The 18222-nt window shown below is 36.7% G+C and overlaps 1 protein-coding gene across 1 annotated transcript in view; it reads left to right on the top strand.

Moving 5' to 3' along the window:
- The window catches only part of STK31 (serine/threonine kinase 31), a 33280-nt gene that overhangs the window by 2291 nt on the left and 12767 nt on the right, over positions 1–18222 (top strand). The window contains exons 2-14 of the mRNA XM_072412512.1: positions 990–1026; positions 1116–1165; positions 2098–2196; positions 2878–2952; positions 6104–6253; positions 7030–7391; positions 7470–7632; positions 10900–11015; positions 12475–12634; positions 13667–13789; positions 15393–15572; positions 16149–16265; positions 16436–16555. Of these exons, the coding sequence (XP_072268613.1) occupies positions 999–1026; positions 1116–1165; positions 2098–2196; positions 2878–2952; positions 6104–6253; positions 7030–7391; positions 7470–7632; positions 10900–11015; positions 12475–12634; positions 13667–13789; positions 15393–15572; positions 16149–16265; positions 16436–16555 (1743 nt within the window). The 5' untranslated portion in view covers positions 990–998. The remainder of the gene's footprint in view (positions 1–989; positions 1027–1115; positions 1166–2097; positions 2197–2877; positions 2953–6103; positions 6254–7029; positions 7392–7469; positions 7633–10899; positions 11016–12474; positions 12635–13666; positions 13790–15392; positions 15573–16148; positions 16266–16435; positions 16556–18222) is intronic.

The raw sequence follows: 18222 nt of genomic DNA, 5'->3' as shown, positions 1-18222 counted from the left end.
GACAGCTCTGCGGAATTGAAGTAAGTGTATTTGTTTTGTTTTGGGGGACTTTTGAGTTTAGTTCCTTTTTTAGGTGTTTAAATTTAAACATAAATTCCTCCAGCTTCTCTTAATGTAAAAATGTAAAATGCTGAAATTGTTGATCGCGATCTCCTGGTCAGTCGCAAAGGCAACGTCGCAGGAGCCCTGGCCTACTCCTCACTGCTGTTTACCTGCAGCCCTGCTGTACGTCTATAGGGATGCTGTGGTTGTCTTTCGGAAGACAACACCAGGATCTTTGCATCAAGGCTCGTTTACCGGGGAAGAGGGAGGCAGGGAGGGCAGTCTGAGGTGAGCAGTGCTGGGCGGCTAAGTAAGTTGAGGCCTGGGGTCAGGATTCAATTACTGAGATAGCTTTGTACAGATTAGCAGTTCTTTTTCTTGTGCAGCACGTCATTCTCCTATGACAGATCTGTAGCTTTCCTGTCACTATATTCCTGTAGTGCAATGTCTGTGCAATGTTCTGCCGTTCAATTCTCATTAGCTTCAGTCACTTCTGTGTCATACTCGGTATATATATATATATAAATAAATATATGTTTAGCATTTTTCATCTATTGTTGGTGGGTCATTTAAAGGTAAAATCGCATCCATAATACTATTCCTATCAAGAACTCAGAAGCAGTTGTGTGTGTGGAGCAGAATTGCACACACATATACCTTCTTCAGCAGTGAAGCATCACTCCTTTGTTGCTAAAAAAAAAATGCTGCAAAACCTAAGTTGTTGGTGAGATCAATGCCTCTCTCTTCTAGCCAGTGAGATTACCACACATACAAGCAGGTGTGCGTGTTTACTCCCTGATGTCTTCCAAAGGGATTTAGCTGCTTGTGTGCACTTGTGATATGAATTAATAAAACTTACATTTTTGTTCAGAAAAGCGGTTTTCTTCCTCTAATAAACATTGGGGTTCATGTTTGTGATGTTAAAGCCTATTTTCTTTCTTCACTAGGTTTTCATCATGGATGGAGATTCTTTATATAAAAAAGGTATTATAAATTTAATCACTACCTAATCAATGTTAATATGTATCTTTGTGTTTTTTCTATTTATTTATGTTTTTTTTTTCCTCTTGTAGATGATGTGTATGTGTCTCATGTGGAAGATGCTGTTACATTTTGGGGACAGGTAGGCTGTCTGTCTGTTTTAGGGATTTTCTACTTTGCATATAGGTTTCGCCATTTCCCCTATTAACTAATTAAAAGGTAAAAGATAAGTATGCTTTTTTTAGTCAGGAATAGGATTAAATTTACCTTGAATATTGATCTTTCTGTGTGCCTGGTGGACAGATAGTGGATATATCTCACACTTCTGGCATGCCTTATTTGTTAGTGTTCATGGAGAAAGGACATTAGCCCTTTTTTGCTTGAGGAAGATTCCTTTACTGCTTCTACATGAAACTTCGATTCTTTCTGTCTGGGTTTTGTGAGTTCCTGGGATCTTGCAGTTCCAATATGTCTGATTTTTAACACAGGGTACCTGTACAGATACCCAAAACTAATTTTTCTTAGAGCTTTGGAACTGCTTAAATGATATCTTCCGATAATACAAATGTCTGCAGCCTGGGGACATGTTTTTGCACTATGCAACTGTGCTATGTTGGGAGAAAAAGTAATTCCGGTTTATTTTGCCAGTGTCCAATTTTCACATTCTGAATTGACTGAAAGTATTGGATTTTATGGTATGCTCTAACAGAAATGTTTTCAGTGAGTTCAGAGGTGGGATTTAGGTATGAAATGTTTTCCGTTTTGAGCTTTGCTTAATTCAGCTTAGCAAGCATACCATCCTCTGGCAAGGTGAGTCTGCGTCTTGAAGCCTGTGCATTGTCGCTTACCCTTGTTGTATGAAATGTGGTTTTCTGTGGCTTACCGAGTAAGCAAAAGGGAATACCTTTGATGAAAAGTAGTAGGCTGGACTGGTACAGTTATGACTGGGTGAAAAAACTAAAATCCTTAAAAGGGTAAACAGTATTTAAAGTATTGTCTTGACAGAACATTTTTGTAGAGATATTTTTTTATTCTTGACAAAGAGCAAATATAGAACTAACTTTGTTTCTTTAGTCATTTAACAGAATTCGTGAGATTTCGGAGATCAGTGAATCTTTGGCCACAGTTTGCCCTACCCTGAGCCCTGTTTTTGGAATCCCCAATGTTGATAAGGTACGAGCTGTATATGGGTATTTATTAATATTAATATTAATATTTGGAGAGATTCCAAATAACAGATGGCCAATACACCTGTGAAATCACTATTGGCACTCACACGTTGCGTTTTTATTTTTACTTATGTGAGTAAATGCTTATTTGGCTTTAAGTGTGCAGTGTAATATATTTCATTGTGAGTAATTCCCCATTTTTGTAATCCCAGGCATATCAGCAATTTATAGTAGGGTAAACAAACAGCAAAAAGGGCTTTTCATGCACTATATTGAGCTTTGTATCTATTCTATCAAATCACAGACAGAATGTAACTTCTCAAATACAGTTGTGGATAGTAAATGGTCTTTACCTGGCTATGGTATCTGACAAGGATGTATGAATTAGAACATTTGCCAGCTTTACCTGTAGGTGTTACAAATATTTTTGTGATCACACCCTACTCTCTGTGCTGGAATTTTTATTTGATATTGACAATAGAGCTGAGAAAGCAAGATTTCAACACGCTTCTCAGGGGAGATCTGTAGGAACTTTCATTATCTATTAAAGGACTTCCCTAATAATATTATTGGTTCCTATGTGTCCGAAGGTAACAATGATAATGCAAGAGTATGGGTTTTAGGGTTATTTCTCTGTTTCTTGAATAATAAACAATTCACTAAAAATGTTGTCTTGGTTTACCAGGTTTATGGCGGAATGTTTTCAGCAGACAAATGTTGGTATAGATGTAAGTTACAGCATGTCGTTAACGATGAACAGGTAGGCTAATACTTGATTGAAAAAAAAGGAATGTATAATGTAGTCCCTGCATCTTGAAATGCTTAGACTAAAGTTTAGATTTTTCATATCTGTACTTATCACTTGGCTCCTCCGAAGCTGGCAAGACCATTCTTTAGCCGGTGTAGTAAACATTTTAAAGTACAGTAGACTTCGAACTATCCGGCCTAATGTGGCAGCAGGGTAGGCTGGATAACAAAAAAGCCAGATAGTCCGGAGTTCCATTAATAAAGCACTATACTCCACACACAGGCCAGCCTTCCTCTCGCTGCACCCGTGGACATCCGACACAGTTCCAGATAGCAGGCAGCAAGGACGTCTCAACGTGCGCCATGCAGGAGCACCGCAGCAGACGTCCGCCCGCACCTCCCTAGCGTTTTATAATGGAGATTTTTTTCCCTCGGGAAAAAAATAGGCAGTTAACAGCTGTATAGCAATATATGGCTTTGACCGTTAAAGGTTTAAAGGTATAAAAAATATTTTACAGGCTTTGTTTTAATTAAGGCGATTTCTAAACTTTATCCAGTGATCTCCTGATAAACTGTGGTACAAGTTTTGATTTTATGTCTTTGCTCAACCATAAAGCTGTATATTTGGTTAGAAAGCCAATATTCGTGTTCAATTAGGTCCTGTGAAAAATACTCCTTTGAACTCTGCCTGATGATGCACTCTAAGTTGGTGTTTTCATGACCGTTTGGGTGCTCAGAAAATGAGTTGAATAATGGCAGACAATCAAGTATGAAAGAGGACTGGTGGCCAGTGATGGAAGTGCACATGGCGGGCAGTCTTAAAAAATGGTAATTAATGCGCTAGAGGAAAGCAAAAGAACTAAAACTGTGCTGCAATGCCACCAAATGCAAACATGTTTTCAGAATAGTTCTCAACCACTCCAATTCAGTTAAATAGGAGCATTTGGGAGCGCAGTTGATGTGCAGTAAATCAAGTCTTTTTAGATATATTCAAAGTAGAGATGTGCTTATTCTCCTCCATTTATTTATATTTTGTGTGTTTGATAGACTAGTAAGCTTTTCTAAACCTTTTTAAACTGGGGGAACCCTTGGAATAACTTGTAGGTCTACAGGGCCCCCCCTGCTATAAATACTATATCCACAGCTCTCAGTACCTTAACCTCCCCAGCGGTCAAAATCTGTGCAAATTTCAATGCAAAAAGCAGTACAATTTTTGGCATGGAAATGTATTTTTCATTGTAGGCTATAATTCTTAGGCATAACTCACCGATTATTTAATAAATTTAATACATTTATTAATAAACTTTAAATAACAAAACACAAAAATCTGTTAAAAAATAAACACGTAATGTAAGTGTACAGTAGCATATATAATATATATTATATGAATATTTCTTTGTATTGGACTTAATACAACTATTTTGTATTGAATCAAATACAAAATTATTTGAATTTCCCACCGATCCCCCCACCGGCACCAATGCATGCTTCGATGTCACCGGGAAACCGCAGATCATCGCTGCATCGAGGAGAAAGGACGTGTCCCCAGGACGACGGGGGAGGACAATGGAGCAAGGTAAGTGGGTTTTTTTTTTAGTTTTAAGCTACACTCAGGAATACCGCTAGGGGGGTTAATGTGGTGGTCAGTAGGACAAATGCCTCTTAACATTGATAGCAGAACTTTTATAGGAGCTGTGATATAAAGTTTCACAGACAGTTTATCGGTATGCTGGTTTGGAATGACGAATAGATTTAGTAGAGACAAAGGTCATGTGAGGCATATGTATATTGGAAGTGGGCAGATAAGGTCCCTGATGTGTAATGACTATTTTCAAGGTAAAGCCTTTTTGGGGTGTAGTGGAAATTTTAGCTAAATACATGTGTGCTTTTGTTTTTAACTGCAATAGGATCAGTAATCTTATTAAACCAGCCTTATTTTTTTATACTTTAAATGTCCTGGTCACACGCATGTCTAAAAGCAGTACAAGTTTGAAACACAAAATCATGTCAAAATATTACATGACATATAAAAAAATAAATAAGTATTATACTCATACTAATATAGTAAAATATATCTACTGTAAAATAAATGTTCATGAAGGACAGTGTACTGCTTTTACACATATAAATCCACTTTATTGCATTCAATATAGTTATTTTGTATTGAATGCAATGGAAATAGATTTGAAATTCCCGCCACGCCCCGAATAGAATGCCTGCACGCACGGACATCACCGGGAATTCCCCGGTGACTCATCAGATGCAAAGGACGCCGGCCGGAGGAAACAAGAAGATGGGGATCACGAAGAAGGACCCCGGCAGATCAGGTAAGGCTCGATTTACTATTGGTTTAGCTACCCCGAGTGTGACTTGGGGTTACTGCTCTCATCATCATCATTATTATTTTTTTTTTTTTTTATTCACCCCGAGTCACACTTGGGGTTACTGCTTGGAAGGGTTATTACAATAATCTTTATTGAATTGGCCACATCTATTTAACACATCTTTACCACCACCGGAATGTGCCTTCAATTCAATTCCATGTGTTTTGTCGTCAGTCATAAGGGCCTTAAAATTAAACCCTGATTGAGAGGGAAAACAAATCGAATTTTACTGTGTATTTTATGTTTTTCTTGGTTTTGTTCAGAGAAACTAACTGGAAGTAATGCCTACCAAGTGGAGGGGAGAAAGTTGAGTGGTCAGCAATGTTGTCAAAAGGTTTTATAAGGCTGTGTATTTCCCCATTATTAACTTACACCTTGTTTTGTAATTTGTCTCTGTATAGAAGTGGACATCTTAGAAAAATCTGGTCTCCTCCACTTTGTTAGAGCTACCTGCCTTAATGGTGGAATTGTAATCAAAACGCAGCAGGAGTGTAAAATATCCACAGAAAGTACACTAAGCAGCATAAAAGTAACTTCACTAAATCTAGTTAGACTAATCTAAGATCTTTTCACACTGCAGTTCTAAAGTTTATGGTACGATACTGCCTAGGAACAAGAAATGAACTGATACTTTTCAGGTAGAATTCAAGGCAAAGGGTACTGCATAGGCACACATGGCATTTCTAAATGTTCCTCTATATTCTAGCAAACCTTGACTTTTTTGTATTCAGATACCATAAATTTGTTACAGATTTTGTTTTTGTAAATATTTTTTTTTAGTGTGCTGTCACTTATATTGACTATGGAAATTCAGAAATATTAAACAGATCTGACATTGTTGAACTACCAGAACATTTGCAGATGCCCCCTGTGGCACAGAAATACAGACTCTGGGGTCTTAAGATTCACTCTTCTTCTGATATTGAGCAGGTAAGCTAATGGTATTCTTTGTGTATCTCTAGCCAAGATTAGACCTAAACTTGGGAAATGATTTTCATGTTAAATGCAACATAGTGTACCATATTGCAATGTATATGTTTCTTAAGGATGTAATATAATATTCATATGTATACTGTAGATACAAAACATACTTATATGAAAAAAGTCTAAAGACTAATAACACTTGGGAGTTTCCTCCTGTCTATTTGAAATGTTTAGTCTTGTGCCCAACAAGTTATGCTAGTACTGTATAGTTTACTGCACTTGTTTACTTTTGCTAGCTATTTACATAAAAGTTTAACACATGTATTTTGTTATGTGTGTTAAAAATATTTTAATACTGTTTTTATGATTTGTATAACTTGTTCAGATAACATTCTGAAATGCCTAAAAATTGATAACCTGTTTCTTAGGAAAATTACAGTTTAAGAACAGATGCTGTAAACACATCTCACAAGTGAGAGCTTCTGTATTTGTAAATGGAGAAAAAAACGGGGAGCTGTATAAATAGTCAGCTTTTAGTTTAATCATGTTTGATTTTTATATACAGTCTGGTATTGTCACTAGCTTTTTGCGGTTATAGTCATATTTACTGTACATTGTGTTGTCTTCAGTTTGTGTAGTCATTGCCTGCTGTCTACCACATGGCAATATGACTTCAAATCTATTCAGCAGAAAATTAAATGTCATGTAGCCATCTTTTAACTATTGTTTTGTTTGCTTTAGGCAACTAGAAGAGTTTTACAATTTTTAAATCCTTCACTTAGGGCTTGCAATTCTTATCCAAGATGATAGCTGACAAACAAATCACTATGCAGAAAAAAACAGCCTACAAAGATGGAACCATTGTTGTCCAGGTTTTGCTTGATAACCTTGATGTTGGAGAGGAGGTGGTAAAAAAGGGGTTTGCTGAGAGATGCAAGCTGCCCGACTCTCAAAATGGCACCCATAAAATGCGTGAAGTTCTTGCAAACCATGAAGAAATACGCTTCCCATGGCCTTCCAGAGTTGTAGAGAGACTTCCCATGCGTGAGCCAAAGTCCTTACCTATGTTTAACCAATGTATCTCTGAACAGAAAGTATCCAATCAGCATGGGAACCATGGAAGAAGTATTTTTAAAGCAGCAAGGTATCACAAAATGTCCTGTTTTTGAGCATTACTAGTAATTTGTATGCATAGCTCTTATAGTTGGCAATTTTGGTTTAGATTGGCTCCTCAAGTAAATGGCATGAAAGATGGCCAAAGGAGTTTGGATGAAATTAAACAGCTGAAGGATGAAAACAGGCAACTGAGAGATGAGAAGGAGAACTTGCTGCAAAAGTTGGGAATGCTTGAAAAACATTTACAGACAATGCATCTTGATATGAAGGTACATGTTTATATGTTGGGTAGGTCCATTGCAGTTTGCCAATTAACCTGCCTTTTATGTGTAAACAGCAGCAGAATATTTTGACATTCTAATGCCAAATAGATTTAGAAGTTTATAGTTGGGCAACTATTGTTTTGTAAACCAACCGCCAACCTTTTCCTTTTTGCTAAGGGCCATGTCACACCAGCAAATATGTTAATGCCATTAAATTACTGGTGACAGGCAAGAGTCTACATGCCTTTTTTTCCTAGTGTCTTACTGGCCAAATTAGTGATTCTTCATTACTCTGTTGGCGATACTCATTTTAAAATGTTCTAAGCTTTAGTTAAACTTAGGCCCATTAGGTTAAGTTAGGTTGTTCTGTCTCCTATTTTCTGATATGTGCCTTTTGACAGTGACATATTTATGTTGCAGAGTATTTTGTGTAATACATTATTGCAGTGTTTTTCAACCGCTGTTCCGCGGCACACTAGTGTGCCTTGAGAGATCTTCGGGTGTACCGTGGGAAATTATCCAATTTCAGTTAATTGGTCCCAAAATGATTTATTTACTGCAAAAAAATTGTCTTCATTTGTCTATACCTGCGATGTATAGTGATAGGCAGAACCAAAAAAAACTCTTCCACTAGATGGCAGCAGGTAGCTAATTTACGTGTCTGACTTTTTGGTGGTGTTCCGTGGGATTTTTCTAATTGTAAAATATGTGCCGCGACTAAGAAAGGTTGGGAAACACTGCATTATTGTATTGTTTTGAAGAATGGGGCAAACCTTTTTTCTGAAAAAAGCTAATTTAGAGATTTAATATAGCTAAAAAAATTATTTTTTTCTGGCTTTCATGTAGTCATACTGGAGACAGGGGTTTGGTTTGGGAAATCAGAAATCAGTGTTGGAACACTGTGGTCCTGGTTTATAATGTCTAGGGTTGATCTGCCTTTAGCCCTCTACCATTTGGTTTGTTGGTTTGCTACCTTATAACCTGGGCCGTTGCCCCCTGCTGCTTCTGCCTTTGAAGCCCCAGTCCCTCCTAGATTTTACTTTCTACCAAGTTCTTGACATTATTGAATGCCAACTTATTTTCTGGGATTAAACAATTGAGCAATGTTCATCACATGTTTGCAGGATAGCTTTCTTCTGCGTGATGGTTTTCCTGTTTCAGTTTGGGTCTCTGACACTTTTTTCCCTCCTTTGGTGCTCATCCTATTAGAATAGGATGACAATTCTGCACTCCTAATTTAGAGTGCAACCACAGCATGGCTGCTTGAGTGGGCTAGGTTTGTTATGTTAGTTTTCTAACTGCTCTTTTTTCTTTCCCTCTGTACTTCTTTTACTCTAGATGGATTTGAGGGCATTATTGCCTCAACAGATGGGAGGCACCAGCTACCACTTGTATCTTGCCCCTTATAATTAGCTAAAGAATGTTAGTCTGACTTTTAGGTTGAGACACGGTGGATATAGTTAGGATCTTGTCTCATAGAGTTTTTCTGTAATTGGTTCAACTTAGGTTCCCATTTGTAGAATGGGGTAACTGAATATTTTCCTTTAGCATCTTTAGCAGAAGAGGGGCTCGTAGTGTAGAAGAGATAAGTGGGTAGATAGAGGTAACCCCATCTTAACGAACAGAGCTGAGAATTGAAGGCTGAGTTCTAGGTGGGTCAGGTGGATGGGGTTGGAGTGGTAAGGTAAGAGAGACATAACTTAAGTTGGGCAGCACAGGCGCTCGGAGACACTGGCCTTTGCAGTGCTAGGTCCCAGGTTTGAATCTCGGCCAGGACACTATCTATATGAGTTTGCACGTTCTCCCTGTGTTTGTGAAAGTTTTCTTTGAGTACTCAGGTTCCCTCCCACATCCCAAAAACATGCAATTGAGTTATTGGCTTCCTATCAAATATAACCTTAGACTAATGACATATACTTGGGACATTAGATTGTGAGCCCCTTTGAGGGACAGTTAGTGAGATGACTTTGGACTGTACAACACTGTGTTCTAAGTCGGCGCTTGACAAATATTGTGTAATAATAACAATAATGATGTTGCTTTTATTTTAAAGTAGGTGGCTAGGCCTTGAGCAGGAAAAGGGTGGTGGTAGTAGGATGGGGTGCAGGAGTGAGTCATGTGGCAAATGAGCATTGTGGGTTTGATGCTTGGGAATTGATGGGTTCAGAGAATTAATTTTGGTTGGTAACTGTAAACAGTGTTAAATTTGTGCAGTTTAGCCTTGTATTCCAGACAGTTACTATTAATACCAGTTAGTGGAACAAGGAGAGAGGAGTGACCTCTACAACTTAAAGCAAAACTAAACCGAAAACAAAACTCACACTTGCCTTTCCTTCTGCAGGGCCCCAATTTCTCAATTGACGCTGCCTTTGTTTGGGTCCCCCGCCCTCCTGGAATCTGCCTTTGTCCTGCCACCTTCCTCAGGCAATCTCCGCTCTGTACCAGTGGTTTCTGTTTTGGTTGGGGCGAGATATATTGTTATCTACGCAATGTTTATACCGATACATTTTTGTCCTGCATTTTCAGCAACCCAGTCTCTGCTCGTGATGATTTGCTGCCCCTGAGCAACTTCAGGCAGCAGATATCATCATTGTTAGTCATTTTTCCAGTACCTCCAAAGTTCAAGTTCCTAAAGCTGCACTTATGTTTGGCATCTAAGACATTGCTTATCCCCTTACAGGCCACTTGTGGCCTATTGAAACATAAGCTTAGTCTTAGCCAGCACTCCTTTTTGGTTTCCCTGAAGGCAGTCATTTTATATTATGTTGAAAATTTGTGTAAATTACCTCCTCTTACCTAAAATAGAGCTTTTTCTTCCCATCTGCTTTTTTCCCTAATAAACATTTTTAAGAAAAGGGTATTGTTTGGAATTTTCTATTACATTTTTTTTCTGGGGATCACATTACTAGTGTTTTTACAATTTTTTTCTGAACGTACTACTTTGGGGATGCAGTTACCTCTGTTTTCTTTGTTTTGTTGGCATATGTTTGGGGTTTTTACGCTGACTTTAATTTTTTAAAGTGGTTTATAGTGGTTTTATAGTTTTCACAATAAAGTATTGATGGCTATTTCTGATTTATCACTTCATTGTGAAGGAATTACAGGCCTTGTGAAGGAATTACAGCCCTATGTTCATCCTCCATAGGTTCAGGGCATATTATCCTAGATGTCGACAAACTATTTAAGAAAAAAAATTTAGGATTAACAGAAGAAAACAGTTTGCTTTGAGTTAATATTGGGACACTTATTTCTAATTCCATTTTTTTCCTAAAGAAAGAGAGAGAGCTATCTGAGCAAAGAATGAATGGTCTTGAATTTAGCTTGAAGTCTGCAGTTGGAAAGAAATTAAAAGATTTAACAACTAAGATTGAAATGTTGAGAAATCTTAGGTAAGATGTTTATTTTTTTGTTTAAATATGTACTACTAAACTATGGGGAGCATTTTTTTAATACATCGTTGCTCTGATTCTTGCACACAGGTGGCTTAAATACTGGACATGATAAGACTGTTGGGTGAAACTATCAGGCCCTACAAATTACACTTTAAAACCACAACCTCCAAGGCTTACATCTATAAAATGTCATTAATGTTCGATTTGCTTACACTGCTTCATTACAGAAGGGCCATTGTTGTACATGCTTGGCAGATAACATTATCTAAACACTCTCCAGATTTGGGAATCCTTTTAAGCTTTCTTTATCACATGTTGCAATTTTTTTTAATACACACTAATAATTTGGATTACCACCCCCTTACTGTTGTATCTATTGATTAAAAAAGGCTTATGTGACTAAGTTATCCAATTTAGTTATCCTATAATCCAATTGGATGGTAATTGCTATACTTCAATACTTTTCTTACTTATCAGGAGAAACATATTACATATTTACCAATTATATTACTAGCTTAAATGGCATAATATGTTGCTGTTTGGGGAACCAGATTTCTCTTTTCTCTGGTACCTTCTCAGGCCTGCTTTGGTTTCTCCTGCTAACCCCTACTTCACGTCAAAGTACAGTAGTATAGTGGAATCCTTTGAGAAAAACCATAGTTGCCAATGGGGTGTGTACTCTCAATGCACCAGGAAGCTTTATGGTAACTTTGGCACCTTGAGCTTTTAACAGACTGCCAGATACATGATCTGGTGCCTAATAACTCCTTAGATACCTTCATAGAGGAATAAGGAGGCGAAAGGTTGCTTGTTTTTTTTTTTCTTTTCTGGGTGTCTCCCAGGGCAGCTGGTTTTATCGGCTTACAGTTTTAAAGATTCGTCCTCAGCTTTGCCTTAGCTTATCTAGCAACAGCCACAAAAATGGTTTGCTACCTCTGCATTACTTTACAGCATTCTTATTTGGGTTCCTTGTTTCCCACCACATGTTAAATGTGGCAATAATTTTTAATGTAAATTTTGGTCAAGACGTGAAGTCCCCACATATATTCTCATGTGTTAACGTGTGATGCAGCACCATTCGTTTTTTTAATGAACAGCATGAATTGCAGTGATTTGGTAACAGTCCATCCCATTATCTTGCTGATTGATGGTGGTCTCAGCAGACCACAACACATAGTAACTGCTGTGTGCTGCCTTATAAAGTATTTGCAATGCATTAAGCAACCTAATAAAATAAATTGACTTCCCTAACACAATACACGTTAACATGCAGCATAATTCATTCATAACATGCCATCAATCCATTGTAAAGTTGTAAAATAGGACTGGAAGTTATTTAATTCTACCTAATAAACTAATAATTTATTCTACTTATTAACTAATTTTACTTATCCAATTTTTTTTTTTTTAACTTGCCACATTGATTTTATGTAACTAATTTTCCTTTATTTAACAGACATGATAATGAGTGCATGAGTCTGGCTGATGATCTTCTGGAGGCTGTTAAGGTTGTCAGTGAGGAGCAGCTTTCTGCTCCATCCACTTTATATAAACTAGAAGACAATTGGCGAGAGTACTACTTGGCTCAGGAAATGATCCAGGCTTGCATGGATGTGGTAAGAGCTTTCAATCCTGTAGATGTAGGAGCTTAAACAGTCCTGAAAATCATAGCATTGCATTATGTAGTTTACTTGTTTGAAGAAATAGTGAAATTTATGTATATGTTGTATTTGTGTATTGTTCTTGGTGCACATTTTCGCCATACCTCAAAAGTAATAATATTTAGCAACATTTTCGCTTTCTGCAGACTATTCGGCTAACATATATTGAGCCACTAAAATGACCCACGTATTCTATTACCCAGATAGAATGTTTTTGCTTTCTTTATCAGTATTTTCTCATTGATATGTTTTGATGAAACTTGAATTAAAAAAGTAGCCTCTTTATTGTAAATTTCAGTTATTGGTAATAATTACACACTTGTATTCAATTTAAGACAAAAGAAAAAGGTAACCAACGTTTCATTCATAACTACTCGTACATTTAATCTTACATAAAATATAAACATCCACATAGATTACATCTCTGAAAGTTCTTATTTTATCTGGTTATTGTACACTGTAATTAGTCCATTTATTGTATACTGTAATTAGTATTATCTCACATTCAACTAGACTTCATCTTGCAATTCTAAAAATGTTTCAGCCGTCCAATCTGCTTTATTCTGTTTACCACTCTGGGGAATATCCTAGCATTTATATCCACACAGCATAAGCACCTTGATCCAGGCACCATTGAATGTGACACTGCAGATGTTGATTGATCAAGACCAGGAGGAGTAAAATCTGGGGACTGTGCTGATTTTCTTTGATAGATTTCTTCTAGTGTTGGTTGACACTTACAGGTCTCATCCCTCATTTAGCATGTGCAATTTTTTTTAAAAAAAAGATGCACACAATCAATTAATCCGTCACACTGATCTTACTGTTGGCTTCTTCTAGACACTTGAGCTCTGCAGTACATTTAAAGCTTTTTCATATTTTCATGAAGATCTGTAGGTTTAAAAAATAAAAAAACACAGTATTGCATGTTATTTTATAAAATAGGAAGTTCAGTACTGTGTGATTTCACATTTTCTCTGTTCTCAGGTAGAGTTAGACCTACTTATAGACAAACGGAACAAAATTCAGCAAACCCTAAACTCTTCAGTTGACAGCTTTGTTGTTGAAGTTGAACAACTGCCACTAGATGAACGTCTGGCAAAGATGGAGGTATGAAAGTGGGAAACTTTCCTTTTTAGTTGTAGTCCCTTTGTATTGGGTGACACAGTTGCCTCATGTATGTACTTTTGTGTGTTGACCTTGTACATTCCAGGGTTTAATAATAAATGTTTTGCACAGATTTTTACAACTTTTCACCCAGAATTATACTTTTGCAATTATTCCTGTTAGAAAATTGCATATATCTTGAGTAAATCCTGTGTGAAAATATACACCAGAGAGTAGTTTCTCTTTGTGGGTAATATTCCATGACATTCTATTTAGCTAGAACTTTTTTTTTATTTTGTTTTCATTTACTTACAGTTGTGTATTGGTGGTCCTACCTTCTTCTTTTTTTTTTTAAACTCATGTCACTGGCCTGCTTAATGCCTAACAACTACATTTGCAACAGTAATGTCAGGGGCCTTAATGTTGCCTTAATGGTTTTAATATTCCTTGCAAAGAAAAAAAATCAGTTTGTCCTAATAAAATCAATACAGTTTGGCTTGTTTAAAAAACAAATTACAGTGTTTGCCCAAATAATTCCTGGACACATTCAGTCATCAAAACTGTTTTTACCCATAGCGGTGCATTGGAACACATAAACATGCTGATGTAGCATGGGAAGCCCTAAGCACCTCCAAAGTATTTATAAAACCCCTCATATTGAAATCAAATCTGAAAGCATGTTGCATTTTCCTCTTTAAATGTGCATTTGGCCTTCTACTCTTAGCAATCTAGGTTGATATTTAAAAAACAAAAGTTGCCTATTTCACATTATTGTGCATACAGTTTTTGCCTTCAAGCCCTGGAGAAAAACTGTCGTCTGGAACCTTAAAGCAGATGGGTCGTTCCTGCCAGCTAGGAAAAGGCACTTGAGGTTACTATTTGCATGGTTTCACCATAATTGGATAATGGAAGATTGGATAAAATGTTGCCAATGGTTCAGGCTGGTTTTGGTGTAATGGTATGAGGGATTATTTTTTTGTCATTAGTTGGGACCCTTAGTATAAACCTGAGATTTGTTGGTGCCACAGCTTTATTATTTATTGTTACTATGTCCATCCCTTTATAACTGCTATATACTATACCCATCTACTTATGGCTACTTCCAGCACATAATTTGCCATGTCAAAGCTCAGATAATTTCAGTTCAGATCGGTTTCTTGAAAAAAACAATGTGTGCACTGTACTTTAAATGGTCTGTCATTCCAATAGATCACCTTTGGGATGTGGTGGAATGGGGGGATTCAAGTCACAAATCTGCAGTAATTGCATAATAGTATTGGGTCAATATGGAATAGGAAACTTTTCCAGCATCCTATTGTCTGTGCCAGGAAAAATTTTGGCAGTTCTAAAGAGAAAAAAGGGTTGAACATTTACCAGCAAGGTGTACTTATTAATGTTGTCGATGAGTGCATGTACAGTATTGCTTTGGAAACGCAATTCTAAAAGAATGTCTTTTATTTCCCCAGTGCAAAGACCATAGATACAATCTTAAATAGTTTCATGCCAGTAAACTGGGCAGAGGATTTTTCTTAATGCTTGATGTCCAAGCTAGGAAAAGAGAAGCATGCCTGTATTAATCAACCTATTTTTTTTTTCTTTTACAAAGAAGCTAATGCATTCACTCAAAACAGTATATGGCGACTCCTATGATTGTGAGGTTTCTGATGCCATATTTCAAGAATTTTATGAATGGAAGCAAGCAAGATTGTTGACTTTTAACACTGTGAGGAATGACACCAATAGATCTCTTGGCATTATCAGCACATGGTTTTCTAATGTAAAACAGGTAAACAAGGTTTCCCAAAATGTGATTTATATTACGGTTGCTATATAAATCATGCCAGAAATTAACCAGTAGAAAACAGACTAGATAGAACACACAACAAAACAATTCAGGTACATTTCCTTATAATTGATTCTAAAAGTGAGAATGTGTTGACTTTAGTGACTGCTATTAGGGATTGATAACATGAAGTTTTAATGTCTTTAAGACCACATCAAGACTGTTGGGGTATATATAAAATGCCCTTTCTATGAAAATGTTTATTATTATTTCTAAAATCCTGTACCAAAGAACTAAGAATGTGTAACTCTACTGTATGAGTATACCTAGTTCTCAAACCCACTGGTAATGAGAAGACGTAATCATATAGTTTTTGTCACATATTTACCACAAACGGGAGTATGTGGTTAATTTAAGTGGAGTCCCAAAATACTTCCTGAAATACCTTCTGCAGCCTAAATTCAGTATAGGCCATATTTTTCAACAAAATCTGGATAGGTAATGTTTCATTATGCCGGCTATTTTAAAAGAAATTAAAATCTGGGCACAATCATAGTTGTTCATTCCTTTTTGTTTCAGCTTTTTGATTTGGCTTCAACTGAATCCCTGCAATCTTTTGACAATGTAGAGGGTATTGACGGTATAATGCAAAAGGCAGATACTGACATTTCAAAGGAGTTGGAAGTGTCACTGGAGGTATGAACATAAAGCTCATGTTTGTGTATTTTATAAATATCTGTTTTTACATTAATTTGGAATTTGTCTGCCAATAGCAACATTTTGTATAGTGGTTTCACTGCTATTTTAAATTTAAATAGGCTTTTTTAAAAAAATATGTAATTGTACTTTTTTTTTATTAAATGCAGGAACCCAATGAAAGAGAAAGGGCAATAATCCGTAGTACATACAACAGAGTTGTAAAACAGATCAATAAAGAGATTTGTCTTATTCAAGCCATCAAATCAAAGTATTTAGCCAGTGTTGAAGTAAGTATTGCCATTTGGTGCTCTCCGAAAATGTAGGCAGGTGTACACTTTGCTTACCCAAAGCAAAAATCAGGTTGATATATGCAAAAGCCTGGACAATGCTTCAGGTTTCTTTGCTTTACTTTTCATAAATCATCCTCAAACTGTTGCTTACTGTTAACTAGTGTGGATGTACACTTTAGTTTTTTTTTTTTTTTTTCCCCCTCTGCGCTAGAAAAAAGTCGTAGAAAAGTTGAGGTACAAAAAAATAATTTTATCAGCATGTAAAAAGTGTCGTCCCCGATACAGGTTTTGATGTCTAGTCAAAAGAAAACAAAACCACAATAGTCATGTTCGTCTTCCCATTTTAATCCACTGTATTTTACTTGAGGGCAAAAACTACCCTTGAAAATTCTTGTCAAAATTGATTTTTAAGAGAAAATGTATTCTTCCTGGAGCCCCACAAAAATCTAATTAATATCAAACTTAAACATATTTCAGTCCTTATTCATTCATTCATTTGTTTTCAAATACACCTTTACCTTAGTACCGTGTTTCCCCGATGATAAGGCAGGGCCATCAAATAAGACAGCCCCCCCTTTTTAGAGAAAAATGTAAAATAAGGAATAACTGTGTACTGTAGTCTTCTTCATGGGTAAATAAGGCATCCCCCTGAAAATAAGCCCTAGAGCATATTTTGGCCTTCCAAAAAAAATAAGACAGTGTCTTATCATCGGGGAAACAGGGTAGATATGCTTTACTCGAATTGTTTCCCTAATGCATAGGCTATCATAGGAGTCTAAAAACTCATTTGAGTAGGAAAGACAGGCCATAGCAAAAAAAGGTACATAATTCGGCTGTTAAGCGCCCCTTTTACATTTCCCCAGTTCTACTGCAAAAGGTAACAAGGCTGAAAAACTGAGCAGTAATGTAATCTGCTAGGTGGTGTGTCCTGCAATTTTTCCTACTATATATACTTTCTGCTCCTATTTTCACTCTGCAGAGCCAAGTGGATCTTTAGAATGCGGCCAGATTGCCTTCATCTGTCAAATATTTTCTGTAAGATCCTCATCTGCTACCATCTTTTTTGAAGTTGCTTGGGTTTGAGGCCTGCTCTTGTACTTGATACACGACTACAATTGTAGCTACTGAGTGGTCATAAAGACATGGGGCAGTACTAATACTGTAGATAATCCACCTCATATTTCATGTTTCTGGAATTGGCTCTGCCATGCTCCCTAGTAGGATTATCATCTTGATAAAGTAAAAAGTCTTCCCTTCCCTTTTTTTTTTTTTAAATGAACATTCTTTATTTTTCAAAATTTTAAGAACAAACATATTGACATTAACAAAACGGGGAAAAGGATATACAAGAACATCACAAGGAGTATATCACATGGTCTAACAAAAATCTTTGGTTAAATAAAATAGAACATCAGTATCAGTAACATAAGATCTGCACCTGTATTGACCAAAGGCTCCAATGACATGTAAAAACATAAAACAGATCATAGTAATATCGCATATATCTATCGGAAACGGCCAGTGGCACCTAAACTCCCGTGTTTCCTTATAATATGTCCAGCAACCCCACAAACTAGCTGTGAGGTTTTCCATCATCATAATGTCATTAACCCTATAGAACCATAGACCAACAGTTGGGGATGACGGTTGATTCCCAATAAAAT

This window comes from Pyxicephalus adspersus, chromosome 5, assembly GCF_032062135.1.
Source record: "Pyxicephalus adspersus chromosome 5, UCB_Pads_2.0, whole genome shotgun sequence".
In the NCBI taxonomy this organism is placed as follows: Eukaryota; Metazoa; Chordata; class Amphibia; order Anura; family Pyxicephalidae; genus Pyxicephalus; species Pyxicephalus adspersus.
This window is presented reverse-complemented; position numbering and strand designations above follow the sequence as displayed.